The sequence below is a fragment of the Opisthocomus hoazin genome, chromosome 29, assembly GCF_030867145.1.
Source record: "Opisthocomus hoazin isolate bOpiHoa1 chromosome 29, bOpiHoa1.hap1, whole genome shotgun sequence".
Lineage (NCBI taxonomy): Eukaryota > Metazoa > Chordata > Aves > Opisthocomiformes > Opisthocomidae > Opisthocomus > Opisthocomus hoazin.
The window spans coordinates 6,896,742-6,911,153 of NC_134442.1; the positions used below are offsets into that span (position 1 = coordinate 6,896,742).

Sequence of the window (14,412 nt, forward strand, 5' to 3'; positions counted from 1 at the left end):
TTCCGCGAATCGTTGCCACAACCGTCTGAGGACGAATTGGATCATACCCGGGACCAACCTTCTGATCAACAAGTCGGTGAATCTCCTCCAGAGAACCGGGACAATCAGGACGGTTGAATCATAAACATGGAAGGACTGTATGAACCAGTGTACAGAGACACCAGTCACGAAAGTTTCGTGTCTTTTCTGTAACACTTGTGAACCGTGGGTTTTGTGTAAATGCTATAAAGACAGCAGTGTATGCTTTGGCTGTTTTTATTTTTCTGTTATTACTTCTTCCATGCCTGTTGCAGTGTTTGCAAAAACTAATAACACGCTCAGTAAAAGAAATTCTTATTGTACAACAGGAAGGGGGAGATGTGGGCCTCAGCAGGGCCCCCAGCGCCGTGCAATTGATAAGGAAGGATGTGTTGGAACTTGTGGGCCATAAACCCTGGGAAGAAGAGAGATAGTGCCGAGCTATCTTGAAGGAGGAAGCAGGGCCTTAGATAAGAAAAGAATGTGTCTGCATGGCCTTAGTTTAGATAAGCTTAGGAAAAGAATGTGTCTGTGATAGCAACTGTGTTAACCAATCAATAGGTGCCTAGTTTGAAACTTAACCAATCAGTTTAAAACACGCTGCCTTCTGATCTGTATAAATGTATGTGTGTAAGGACAATAAAACGTACATTCTGCTTGTATCAAGCAGGTGTCCCGTCTCTCAATCGCGGCAGTCAGATGCATGAGACATGCAAGGTCTGTCCCTCCTCTAATCAATATCTGCAAGCATTATGTGAACACAAAGCACATCACACTGGGGTCAATACTCACACCCATGATGACACAGTCAAGGAACAGGACAGAACAAGTATTTTCACAGTGTACCTGGATACATCTCGTCTTCAAGGACAGCCTCCTTCAAACACACCATTAATCCTCATAAAAACTCAGTTGAAATTGAAAGGAGGATGAAATGAGAACAAAATGAGCTGTTGATGCATCAGGAACTGTATAAGAATAAACAAAGAGAGCGTGGGACCTCTGCTGAGTTTGGTAAGAGGAGATGTAGATAGCTCTGAGATAGCCTCTGTACTCTTTGCCTCAGTTACCACAAGCGAGGTCTCCCAGGATTTCAAGCCCTGAGGCAGGAGGCAGGAGGAGAACAACCAACACAAGCTTTCTTCCTGCCCTTTTTGAGGACTTATTTCACGCCTGCCTTTTTCAAATCCTCACGAACCTCTCTGATGGCTCTGGCCTTTTCAAGATGTTTGACAGAGGTCTCACAATGACACTGGCCTGCCTTCTTGATATCCCTGACACCAAAAGCTGTCTCCGTATCCCACATTTCCTGGGGAATGCCCAGGACACAAGATGTGCCTGTCCAGGTCCTCATGGCCTGTTCAGAAGAGAACGAGAAGTGATTTCTTCCTACAGGCACAGAATATTAATGGGCTCTCTGTGCAGCTGACAGCATTCCTGAGTGGTTTTCTGAGTGATTCCCTGCCCCACAAGTTTGTGGTCATGGGGCTGTAGATGAGAGGACTGAGCAGGGGCAAGGATGGTGGAGAAAAAAGGTTTTGTCAAACTGTCTCTCAGTAGGGCTGTCCTGGGTGTTACACAGGCCAGGATGAGGGATGCTGTAGAAAAGAGTGACACTAGTGAGGTGAGGGGAGCAGGTAGACAAGGCCTTCTGCCAACCCACGCTGGGCAGGAAAGCTGCCCCAGGGTGGAAGCTCTGATGCACCCATAGGATGCCAGGGGGAACAGGAAGTGGAAGATTGGATCTTGAAAGCAATCTTGAAATCAAAGAGCAGGAGTGTCATGGTGTCACTGCAGGATTGTCCCAGTACTGGGGCAAAACCACAGAAGAAGTGGTGCGATACATGGGGGCCACAAAATGTAGAGGGGACAAGAACAAAATGATGAGTGTAGGTGACAGAAATCCCCCTAGCCATGGTGCAATTGCCTTCTGGAGACAGCCCTTGCAGTTCATGAGTCTTACAGAGAGCAGAGCAGGGGGTGGCATACAGCTAAGTACTCCTTGTAAGGTGTCGCCACCAGCCAGAATCACTCCATAAATGCAAAAGGTGCAGGAAATAGCACTACCCTTTCTGGGAGTAGAGACTGTGCTGTCAGGGTGGTGGAGCTGTAGCAGGTTTCCAAGATTCCCAGCAGCAGTCCCATGACGAAGGTGTTCCAAACCTCCAGTATGTGGCAGAGCAGGAGAGAAAGAATGAAAAGATTTATCCGAAAGCTGGGGACTTTCCCCATTCCCTGTTACAGAAAACTCCATTGATAACGTCTGATTGTCCTAGTCCCCTTTTTCCATGCAAAGCTTTTGGTCTTCATGTCCCCTGTCTCCTGGTAGAACACCCAAGAGTTCTTTCTCTGTGTAGGAGCTTACAGAAATTGTCAAGGAAGTTCAGAGCGGGGAAACATGGTGCGTGCCTCTGACTGCATTCCTGATCCCTAGACATGCTCTTGTGCTTTGTGAAAGTAATGAAATGCTGTCTTCTACAGGGCAATGCTGCTCATGCTTTCAGAACCCTTTCTGACTGCGTTGGTGAGATGTGCTTCTTTCTAATGAAAAGGACGGGCCCTAAAGACAAGGGAGGTGACACAGCACCCAGGGACATTTGCAACAAAGCTGACAAGGCAGGTGAGAGAAATCTCCTTGGGATGGTGGGACTTGTTCCTGAAGTCACTCCCAGAAATGTCAGGGTTCTGACAGGGCTGTTCAGCGACACAAGTGCTTCCCTGCACAGGCAGAGGCAGAGGCAGGGCACTGCAGCAGGCGTAGTGTTTCCCTGGCTGCCTCCTGCCACTCCCAGAGGCACCTCAACCGTGTGGTGTGTTGCCCTGGTCTGCACGCATCAGAGATTCCCCATGGCATGAGGAATGGCCACGTGGACCTCAGTTCAAGGAACCACATGACAGTGCCACATTCAGGAGGTTTCCCAGGGTAAGTTACAGGTTAAAGTGAAGTGACCTGAAGACACTCTCTGTCCCAGAAGACCTCATGGCCTTCATGGCCACCTCTAGGCATAGCTGATGGCATTTGTGCTCACTCGGGTTCTTCTCCCCACTAGCACACAGTGTGCATGGTTGTGTCTTGGCCATGCAACACAAACCTGAACTTCTGACCATGTCATTTGGTGTCCCTGCATGGAGAGATAAAGAAACTCTCCAAGCTGTAGTGAGAAACCAGCCCTGGAAATTCTTGTTGTTATTGGCTGCTAAGTGACAACTACCATGGAGGGTCTTGCCCAGGGTTTCCAATAAACATGGACACAGACCAGACACTTTTTTGCTGGTCCTTCGTGTCTCTCCCAGCAAACTTGTCTGTGCGAGGACACTGCTGTGTCCCCCCAGACTTCCCACTCACACAGTTCAGCTCAGCTCTTCACTGTGTTTTCCTCTCCAGGGGACTTTCCTGGGCATGTTCTTGAGAACACTGTTAGAAACAGTCTGAAGCCTTCAGGCACTGCCTTGAGGAGATCCCCTTTCACTCCCATAGGATTGGGACCAAGCTGCCAGAGCGCTCAGGTCTTACAGTACCCAAGGGCTCAGAAGGACTTCATGGAGTTGGAAAGAGAGCAGCTCAGAAAAGACCAAGTGCTGGTGCTCCCTAGCACTGCTGCTGTGCTGGGACTCTTTTGCCCTGCCCCTCTGGAGGTGCCCCTGCAGCTCCAGAGAAAGTCTTGGAAGAGGGATCTTGGACAATCAAGCAATTACAAGGTCCTTTATTGTTTTTAAACACACCAAGAACATGGCTCTTGATTTACACAGTCTCTGGGTCACACACGACAGGTAGATAATGAAATAGCATTGGGAGGAATGATGGCAATTCGTTGTAGAGAACATTATCACAACCAAGACTATGAAGAAAATAAACCAAAAGAAACAAAACAAATGACCAAAGACAACCTGGTCTTGCAGTACATTACAATGTTCAGAAGTAGACAGGAAGTGTATTGCTGCTTAGGAACATCCAGTCACCAGTTTCCACACTGCATTCTTGAGCTCCTGGTTCCTCAAGCTATAGATGAGGGGGTTCAGTATTGATGGAACCACAGAATACAGCACTGCCACAAACAGAATAAGCAATGTAGAGGAGATGGAGGGTGGTTTCAGGTAGGCAAATGTGCCAGTGCTGATGAACAGGGAGACCACGGCCATGTGAGGGAGGCATGTGGAAAAGGCTTTGTGCCGTCCCTGCTCAGAGGGGATCCTCAGCACGGCCCTGAAGATCTGCACATAGGACAGCACAATGAGAACAAAACACCCAAAACCTATAGATACACTAACCACAACAAGCCCATCTTCCCTGAGGTAGGAGTTTGAGCAGGAGAGCTTGAGGATCTGGGGGATTTCACAGAAGAACTGGTCCAGGGCATTGCCCTTGCAGAGGGGTATGGAAAAAGTATTGGCAGTGTGCAGCACAGCGTAAAGAAAACCACTGCTCCAGGCAGCTGCTACCATGTGGACACAAGCTCTGCTGCCCAGGAGTGTCCCATAGTGCAAGGGTCTGCAGATGGCAATGTAGCGGTCATAGGCCATGACAGTCAGAAGAAATAATTCTGCTGAAATGAAGAAGAGAAAGAAAAAGAGCTGGGCAGCACATCCTGAGTAGGAGATGGCCCTAGAGTCCAAGAGGGAACTGGACATGGATTTGGGGAGAGTGGCGGAGATGGAGCCGAGGTCGAGGAGGGAGAGGTTGAAGAGGAAGAAGTACATGGGAGTGTGGAGGCGGTGGTCACAGACTACGGCAGTGATGATGAGGCCATTGCTGAAAAGGGCAGCCAGGTAGATGCCCAGGAAGAGCCAGAAGTGCAAGAGCTGCAGCTCCCGTGTGTCTGCGAATGCCAGGAGGAGGAACTGGGTGATGGAGCTGACATTGGACATTTGCTTCCTCTGGGTATGGGGTTCTATTCCTAGAGGAAGAATCAATGAAGATTTAGGGGAGATATCTCAGAGGAAAATCAAAGACTTTCTCCTAGACCCTCACCCTGTTACATACACAGCACAATTTTTTCCAAGATCCCTTCCTTCAGGTCTGTGGCTGCAGCTGTTGTGGGTGCTGTCTGAGTGTACAACGAGGAGCAGGACTTCTCCCCACTGGCTACCCAGAAGGCAGCCCTGCTCTCTAGCCGTGAGTTCACGAAAATGATAAGGGCAGGGGCCAGACCTGGTTTTCAACTTTGTTTGAGAAACCTGTTCTTACTGCAAAATGGATTTTCAACATCTGCATTGGCAGTGCTGAGGATCCAGGAAAGCAGAACTAATTTTGACACGTTTGGGTTTTTTCTGCTTCCCTCATGTAAACTTGGGGAGCGTGTTTAGATGTGAGAAACCCTCAGCAGAGAAGAACCAGTCTTGTGAGGCAAAAGGCTTGCCCCTTTCTTAGTGCAAAGACAGTAAAGCTGTTCTGTCCCTCTGTCTTCTTCTGAACTGCCTTGGGCTTGCAGCTTGCTGAGATGGAGACACTGCTGAGAACAGAGACCACTAACTGTCTCACTCTTTCCATGGGTCTCAGCACCCCACTTCTAGCCAAGAACACACACAGTTCATTTCAGCAGCCCAACAGCATATCCTCAGTAGTAGTATCTCTGTGCTTCTCCACGGGGTTTTAAGATAAAACACAGCTGCTATGGGTCACGTTTGCATCCTGGAAGGCATCTGACACCTTCATCTCTTTAAATGAAAATTGACTCGGTCCCCAGCCCCACAGGCTGCGTTGCCCGCAGCCCCACAAGTCAGAGGGAAGGTGGGACACTTGTTCCCATGGTCACATCTGCAGGAATGGAGAAAAAAGATCAGAGTTTGGCTCTGCAGCTGAAACTCCCATCCCCAGAGAGTGACAGCAACAAAAAGATAAATTTAAAAGAGACAACAGGAGAAAAAAGGAAGAATAGAGTGAGGATTTGGCTGAGAGAGGCAAGGGGAGAGGCAGAGAAGAGAGGAAGGGGATTGCTCAGGGAAGGCATCTACACTGCAGGACATGGCCAGGAGGTGCCCGTATCTCCCCTGCAACAGGGATTCCATGAGCATTTCCCTCCCTTCCTGCCCATCTCGACTGCCTGGAGCTGTCCCTGCCAGGAGCTCTTGCTCTGGCCCCACATCTCCTCCCTGCCAGTGCTCACAGACCCCAGTCCAGCCCCTGTGTGCCCAGCTCTGCCCTGCAGCCTCTCCGCGTGTGCAGGGACTAAAGGGCAGCTCACACAAACCCTGATGAAACTGGCCAGGGGATGCTGGTGCTGTCTGTAGTCCCCACAGCTGGAAAGGGAAAATGCAGACTCAGGAACCCTTCTTATCTCTGCAGTAAATCCACCTTTAATTAAAAATTGAAAATTCCCTTTCAAAATGTCCCAATGCCCACCATAAAACACAAAGATGAAAAACCTCAGAAGACAGGCACCTTCCCCTTCAGACAGCTCCATCTTGAAAAGCTCTCTTGGAAATGCCCTGGGGGTGATCTGGAGCTGTGAGGAGCCCTGACCCATGCAGCAGAAGGACCCTGCCCTGCCAAAGGTCACTCTTTCCACCCACAGCTTCTCTCTGTAGTGTCTTGGGGATCTCCCCAGGAAGGCTGAGTGCTGGCACTAACAAGCAGCACAGTCCCTGCCCCAGCACACAGCCCCTGGGGTGCACATCCTGGGTGCACAGCCTGGGCTGCCCATCCACCTTCCCAACCCTGCAGCCGTCCCTGGGAGAAGGCAGCTGTCATGGCCCGTCCCTCTGAGGGTGCAGCAGGCAGTCCCTGCTTTCCAGCACATCCTCACCTTCTACAACAGACAAGCAATGATATTCCTCACCCCACCATGGGCTGTGGGGTGTGCCAGCTTGAGGAGATCTTTCCACAAAGTGCAGATACATTGCCCTTCATGCAGAGACTTACCGTGTCAATGGCTGAAAACATCTCTCCCCCAGTGAGCTCTCAGTACCCTCCCACCCCATGCTGCCTTTAACCTCTCTCTGCCTCACTCCTCTCCCCTCGCTGCCTGCAGGCAGTGCCCTCAGCCCTGCTGGGCTTTGCAGAGGAGCTGTTCCTGGGCACAGCTGTCTCTCTGCAGCGCTGCCCACTTACCATGAGTTCTGTCCGTCCCAGAAGCTCAGCCTCAGCTCAGCAGCACAGGAGGAGCTCAATGTGTCTCTGGTTCTTTTTGCCCTCTGGGCTCACTTAAGGTGTCTTTTTGTCTCCAGGGGAACCTGCTGTGAAACAGGCTGAAGTCATCACTGATGATTCCTCCCTCAGCTGGAGAGATGAAATTCTTTTCTACAGTGTCATTTCTCCTCTCAGAGAAAGAGTTGGAAACAAAAATCAACTATCCCAGTCCCATCTTAGACAGGAAAACCAGAAAGTGACAGGGAGGGATCTCCTCTACCCCTGATGAAGGAAGGGATGCAGCCTGGTCATTCGAGGCAGCTCAACCTGGGTTTGAAGTCCTGAAGCTAGAAGAGGACTCAGCTCTGTCTCACGTACAACACAAACCCACGGGAGGTGGGATTCCTCTTGCCTCAGTTCAGATGGACATTAAATAGGCTTCTGCATGAAAGCTGCTTGCCTCAGCTCCCTTGCTAGTTATTGGAAGTGGAGAGCAGGAGGAAGATGTTCAGACACAGACACCTGGTGACAGTTTTGGTTCCAGAGTTGAACAAGATGCCTGCTGGTAACTGCAGGCTCTAGTGGAGCAGTTCTTAGAGGCAGGGCAGTGTCTCAGGGCACCTTCCCGGAGGCTGGTGGGAAATGCTTTCGGCTGACTTAAATGACTGAACGTGCCCAAATTTAAGAGAACTAAACTTGCAAATATTCCTTATGTCCAGGGCTGCTGATGGATGTAAACAGCCTGACCAAATGGAGTCCTGTGGCACAGGGAGAGCCAACTCTCTCGCTTTTTGTTCTCCATCAGCTGTATTGTCTACATTGCCTGAACGATATGATGGCATTTGTCTCCTGCGCATCCCTTCATTGCCTAACCTCATCAGGGCAGTTGAATTTTCATTTATTTTACATTTACAGACATCTATGACTATTGAAGGTGCCAGGGCTCTCCAGGACAACAGCATGCACCTGACATGGACAGCACAGGTTCTATACAGGAGCCCCATCCCCACTCAGACTCATTGTGTGACAGACACCACCCAGGGCACCTCACACAGATTTGGTGCCTTTGGGCAGTGACGGAATCCCACCACTGCAGTGATGCAAGGTCTGTCCCTTCTCTACCCAGTGGACACAGGGCAGTGCATGAACACCAAGCACATCACAGAATAACAGATTCACAGAATGTTCGGGGTTGGAAGGGACCTTAGTGGGTTATCTAGTCCAACCCTCCTGCCCAAGCAGCGTCACCAACAGCAGGCTGCACAGGACCTTGTCCAGGTGGGTCTTGAATGTCTCCAGAGAAGGAGACTCCACCACCTCCCTGGGCAGCCTGTTCCAGTGCTCCGTCACCCTCAGAGGGAAGAAATTCTTCCTCATGTTCAGACGGAACTTCCTGTGCTTCGGTCTGTGCCCATTGCCCCTTGTCCTGTCGCTGGGCACTACTGAAAATAGCTTGGCCCCATCCTCCTGACACCCACCCTGCAGAAATTTGTAAGTATATATTAGGTCCCCTCGCAGCCTTCTCTTCTTCAGACTGAACAAGCCCAGCTCCCTCAGCCTCTCCTCACAGGGGAGATGTTCCAGTCCCCTCACCATCCTCATAGCCCTCCACTGGACTCTCTCCAGTAGCTCTTCATCTTTCTTGAATTGGGGAGCCCAGAACTGGACAGAGTACTCCAGATGGGGCCTCACTAGGGCAGTGTAGAGGGAAAGGAGAAAAACATGCTAAGTTTTTGAAGCCTTTGAAGGAGAAGGTGAGTCAATCAGTTTGCAGAAATGAAAGCCATCCACCTGGTCCTAAAGATTGTTGAATGAGAAAAGTGGACAGTACCCTGCGTCTGTACTGAGTCATGGATGGTGGCAAATGCCAATTAGAGGTGGCTGCAGCAGTGAGAGAAGACCAATTGGGAGTGCAGAGGTAAACCCACCTGGGCTGCAGTGTTATGGCAATACTTTTTAGCCCAGGTAGAAAACCTTGCCCTAAAGATACATCAGGTAAATGCTCACCTGCCCAAGAACCATGCCCCTGAAGAACACCGAAAAAAAAAACAGGTAGACAAGGCTGTCAACATTGAAGTAGCTTAGGTAGACCTGGTCTGAGAGAGTAAAGGTGATCTATTTGTAACTCAATGTGTGCATGAAGTCTTGAGACTTCTAGGGGGAGATGTAACATACAGATGGGCTCATGATTGATGAACGGACCTGACCATGGAAGCCATCATGGAGACACCCATCAATGTGAAACATGCTGTAATGCAGTGAACCACACCAGCTAAGTCTCCCTGGAATAGAGAGCAGTGACTGGGCTTCTGATATGGTGAGGCCTGGTGAATTGGGTATATTGATTACTGCCACAAACCCACCAAAGCAAGCACTAGGTATTCACCATGGTGGAAGCAACTACCAGGTGTCCAGAAACGTATCCTGTAAACCACGGCACTGCCCCAAAACACCACCTTGGGCCTGGAGTGGAAGATTTTTGGTCACATGGTACCCCAGAAAGTACTGAGCAAGAAAATGGGGAAAATTTCCAAAACAACTTCAAAAACTCCTTGGCTAAAAAACACAACATTGATTAGGTGTATCACAGCCCCCATCACCCACAAGCCTCTGGAAAGTAGGAGAGATATCACGAACTGGTAAAGCCGTGTTGAGCATGTTGTGCACTGGGACATGGAAGCACTGGGATATAAATTTTGCGGAAGCGACTTGGCTGGTTAACAGCATAAAACCTGCTAAGCATCGTGGTGAGCATCCACAGACAAAGCCCCCATGGACTGTGGGAGCAGATGAGGTCACTGTAGTGCACACAGAAAAGTGCTGGGAAGGCACTGCGGGCTGCTCCTCCCTTGGGAAAAGGCAATGCCATTCATGGGAAGGATGGGAAGATTCAGTGTGGACCTCAGGGAGATTTTACCTTGGCGGAAAATAATCCATGAGGTGAGTTGTGTGTTGTAGGATGTAATGTAGCAGGGATTACCTGTAGTGACGAGGAGCGAGTTTCACAAGGAACTGGGTGAGGGCATCGTTAAAGTAAACCAAGCTGGTGTTGGCACCCAAGAATTGAACATGCTACTTCTCCTTTCCTGAGCAACCATCTTGACAGATGAGGCTCAAGTCATTGCTTGTTCTTCTGGACATTTTGAGAAGTGGCAGAGGCCCATGGAGTGGGAAAACTATGTCTGCCTACCCGTTAAAAACTGGGGATAGGAGATAAGGAGAATGTAGAAATCTGTATGTTGGGTATAGAAATGATTTAAGTATGTGGTGTAAGTGGCAACTGTTGGTAAGAGGGGATTTCAAGAATGAGAAAGAGGTACAGTGAGATGGCCAGAAGGTATATCAATGTCTCAAATTAAGTGGGATCTGAACATGATGAAAACAGTATGGCCTAAAGGGTGGAGATTGTGTTGACTTTGGCTGGGATGCAGTTATCTGTCCCCATAGCAGAGCACATAGCTCTGTGCTTCACATTTATAGCTAGAATGGTGTTGATAACACACCTATGATTTGGATCTACCTGGGCAGTGCTTGCGCAGCATCAAGGCTGTCTCTCCACTCCACCCCTTCCAAAGGCCACTAAGCTGTGGGCGGGCAAGGGAGTGTTTTGGGTGGTCTTGGGATCTGTGCTTGACACAAAAAGACATTCTCTATGGGTCTAAGGCTATCCACTCTGGAAGGCAGATCTCAGTGGAAGTAGCATAGACTGAATACACAGCTGAGGAATGTCTTTTCTCTTTTCTTGAATTCTGCTTGCCTGTGTTTATGTCTGTTGGCAACTAAGACACATCTTCCTGTGTCCGTGTGTGGCTCGTTGCCCAGGCAAAGGAGGGAGGAGATGGTGTCCATGGGCTGAAACACATGGCTGCAGACTTTACAGAGAAAGTTCAGATTTTTGCATGGCTGCTGTAAGTCCCAGAAGGATAGTGGGACATGTGGTGGGGTTGGGACACAGTGACTAAGACTGCCCATAGATTCTCTGACATAACGGGTCTTGATTTCCCCCCATATTCAAAATCCATTTGCATATGCTCTGTTACAGTATCAATTGAAGGCAGAATTGCTGATATCACTTAATGTGTACATGGAAAAATAAAGAGAATTTTTAAAAAGAAGAATTCCTTTCTTCCTGGTGTTTATTATTGAAATAGTAATTCTATATTATTTTATTAATAATTTTACAATAATAATCATCGTCTTTAATACCTTTATAAATGATGTGGATGAGGGGATCAAGTGCTTCCTTAGTAAACTTGCAGGAGATATCAAATTGGGCGGGAGTGTTGATCTGTTCGAGGGCAGGAAGGCTCTACAGAGGGATCTTTACAGACTAGAACAATGGGGCCGAGGCCAACAGTATGAGTTTCAACAAGGCCAAGTGCCGGGTCCTGCCCTTGGGTCACAACAACCTCATGCAACGCTACAGGCTTGGGGAGGAGTGGCTGGAAAGCTACCCAGCGGAAAAGGACCATAGGGACCATGCTAGTCGACATCCGGCTGAACATGAGCCAGCAGTGTGCCCAGGTGGCCAAGAAGGCCAACAGCATCCTGCCTTGTATCAGGAATGGTGTGGCCAGCAGGAGTAGGGAAGTGATTGTGCCCCTGTACTTGGCACCTGTGAGGCCTCACCTCAAGTACTGTGTGCAGTTTTGGGCCCCTCACTACAGGAAGTACATTGAGGTGCTGGAGCATGTTCAGAGAAGGGCAACGAGGCTGGTGAGGAGTCTAGAGGACATGTCTTTGAGGAACGGCTGAGGGAACTGGGGCTGTTTAGTCTGGAGAAGAGGAGGCTGAGGGGAGACCTTATTACTCTCTACAGCTACCTGAAAGCAGGTTGTAGTGAGGCAGATGTTGGTCTCTTCTCCCAACCAACCAGTGATAGGATGAGAGGTAATGGCCTCAAGTTGCATCAGGGGAGGTCACTCCTCCCTCCCCATGCTCCTCAAAAGTACCTGAGATGGCGGTGCTTCTCTGCAGGCTGAGTGGGTTGTGCTGCTTGAAAGCCATGAGCAGACAGTCCAGGGAGTTCCCTTTTGTCACTCACCATTCTCATTGAAACTGGACACCCACACCTGGAGGCTCAGGACAGACCCATTCCCTAACACATTGCTCCGTGCCATCCACACCTGAGCCCATGGAGAACACCAGCACAGCAGCACGGCCTCACAGAGAAACACTCTTGAGACTGTTCCTGACCTCAGCTTTGGAAAAAGAGCTGAAGCTCCAGACTGGCACTGAGGAAATGCCCTTTTATTGAAAAGAAGAGGCATAGGAGACCGACTCTAATGTCATGTAAGAAACATGTGCAAAGAGCTCTGGGTGAGACAGGCTCAGTTAAAAAATTTGGAGAAGTTCAGAGGATGCAGACATTCCTGGACAAACAGCATTGCCACAGGTAAAATACCCAAAGCACAGGAGGTTCCCCAGATACATTGGAAATCACCTGTGAAGAGACAGGGGTAGCTTATTGCTGCTGAAACACGACAGATGGAATGAGCTTCTTCAGGGCATCTTTGAGCTCCTGGTTTCGCATGCTGTAGATGAGGGGGTTCACTGCTGGAGGAAACACTGAGTAGAGGAATGACACTACCAGGTCCAGGGATGGGGAGGAGATGGAGGGGGGCTTCAGGTAGGCAAACATTGCAGTGCAGGTGAACAGGGAGACCACGGCCAGGTGAGGGAGGCACGTGGAAAAGGCTTTGTGCCGTCCCTGCTCAGAGGGGATCCTCAGTACGGCCCTGAAGATCTGCACATAAGACAGCACAATGAAAACAAAACACCCAAAAGCAAAAGAAACACTAACCGCAAGAAGGCCAAATTCCCTGAGGTAAGAGTGTGAGCAGGAGAGCTTGAGGATCTGGGGGATTTCACAGAAGAACTGATCCACAGCATTGGCCTTGCAGAGGGGTATGGAAAATGTGTTGGCAGTGTGCAGGAGGGCATTGAGCAACCCACTGCCCCAGGCAGCTGCTGTCACGTGGACACAAGTTCTGCTGCCCAGGAGAGACCCATAGTGCAGGGGTCTGCAGATGGCAACATAGCGGTCATAGGCCATAACGGTCAGAAGACAATATTCTGTTACAACCAAGAAGGCAAACAGAAAGAGCTGGGCAGCACATCCTGCATAGGAGATGTCCCTGGTGTCCCAGAGGGAATTGGCCATAGATTTGGGCACAGTGGTGGAGATGGAGCCCAGGTCGATGAGGGAGAGGTTGAGGAGGAAGAAGTACATGGGGGTGTGGAGGCGGTGGTCACAGGCTATGGTGGTGATGATGAGGCCGTTGCTGAGGAGGGCAGCCAGGTAGATGGCCAGGAAGAGCCAGAAGTGCAAGAGCTGCATCTCCCAGGTGTCTGCGAACGCCAGGAGGACGAACTCGGTGATGGAGCTGCCATTAGGCATTTGCTCTCTCTGGGAAAATATTCCTGTCCAAGGAAGAAAAAACAGTGGGAATTTCGGGGATACGTCTCTGAGCTGTTTCTTACAGACTTTCCCTCTGCTACACATACTCCCCTTTCTTTTTTTAGGAGACTTTCTTTAAGCTCTGTGGCTGTAGCTCTGGTTGGACCTTTGAGCAATGGCTGCCAAGGATTCAGCCATGCTCTGCAACATTGGGGTTCATGGGCTTGGTGGGGGTAAGGGGACATCCTGGTGTTCGACTTTGGCCCTTGAAACTGCTCCTGACTCAAAAGGGCTTTTCAGCACCTGCACTCCCAGTGCTAAGAAATGAGGAAGGCAAAGTCAGGCTGAGTCCTTTGGGATTTTCAGAGCTGCCCCCAGCGCACCTGGGTAGTGTTCTAGGACGTCAGAAACCCTCAGCATTTCTGTAGCACTCAGGGAGAACAGGGCTGCCCAGCTGCTCTGGGCTTACACTATTCTGAGATTGAGAGTGATCGCCCTCCCATGTTATCCTGAAAAGCCACCAGACACAGCTGAAGAGCAGCAGGATACACAGCAGACCACTAAACATCTCACTCTTACTCAAGGTCTCAGCACCCCACTTGTAGTCAAGGACACATGCGGCTCATTTCACCAACCCAAGAGCATTTCCTCTGTTGGGCGTAGCATCTCTGCGCTGCTTCATGGGGCTTTTCAGATAACACAATTGTGTTATTAGAAAGATATGCATTCTTGAGCCCTGCTCATAGCTTTGAAGAACACCTCAGGAAGATAGCCATGTGTCCTAGTGATGAATTCTGACTATGGGAAATCTAGCTTGTTCTCTGGGCCCACAGACTTCACTGTCCTATGCACCACAGCTTAGAGAAGACTGGCACACCTCATTCCCATGGACATGGCTGCCTGGGAGGACCCACACAATCAGTGTCTG

The 14,412-nt window shown here is 49.7% G+C and overlaps 2 protein-coding genes across 2 annotated transcripts; both read right to left on the bottom strand.

Annotated features, from left to right (window-relative positions):
• Positions 1–3,960: 3,960 nt before the first annotated feature.
• On the bottom strand, positions 3,961–4,884 carry LOC104339321 (olfactory receptor 14C36). Its single transcript, XM_009945472.2, has one exon. The coding sequence runs from the start codon at positions 4,882–4,884 to the stop codon at positions 3,961–3,963; it is 924 nt and encodes a 307-aa protein (XP_009943774.2).
• A 7,664-nt stretch (positions 4,885–12,548) lies between these two features.
• Positions 12,549–13,484, bottom strand: LOC142364799 (olfactory receptor 14C36-like). Its single transcript, XM_075444927.1, has one exon. It carries the CDS (start codon positions 13,482–13,484, stop codon positions 12,549–12,551), a length of 936 nt encoding a protein of 311 aa, XP_075301042.1.
• Between the last annotated feature and the right edge of the window lie 928 nt (positions 13,485–14,412).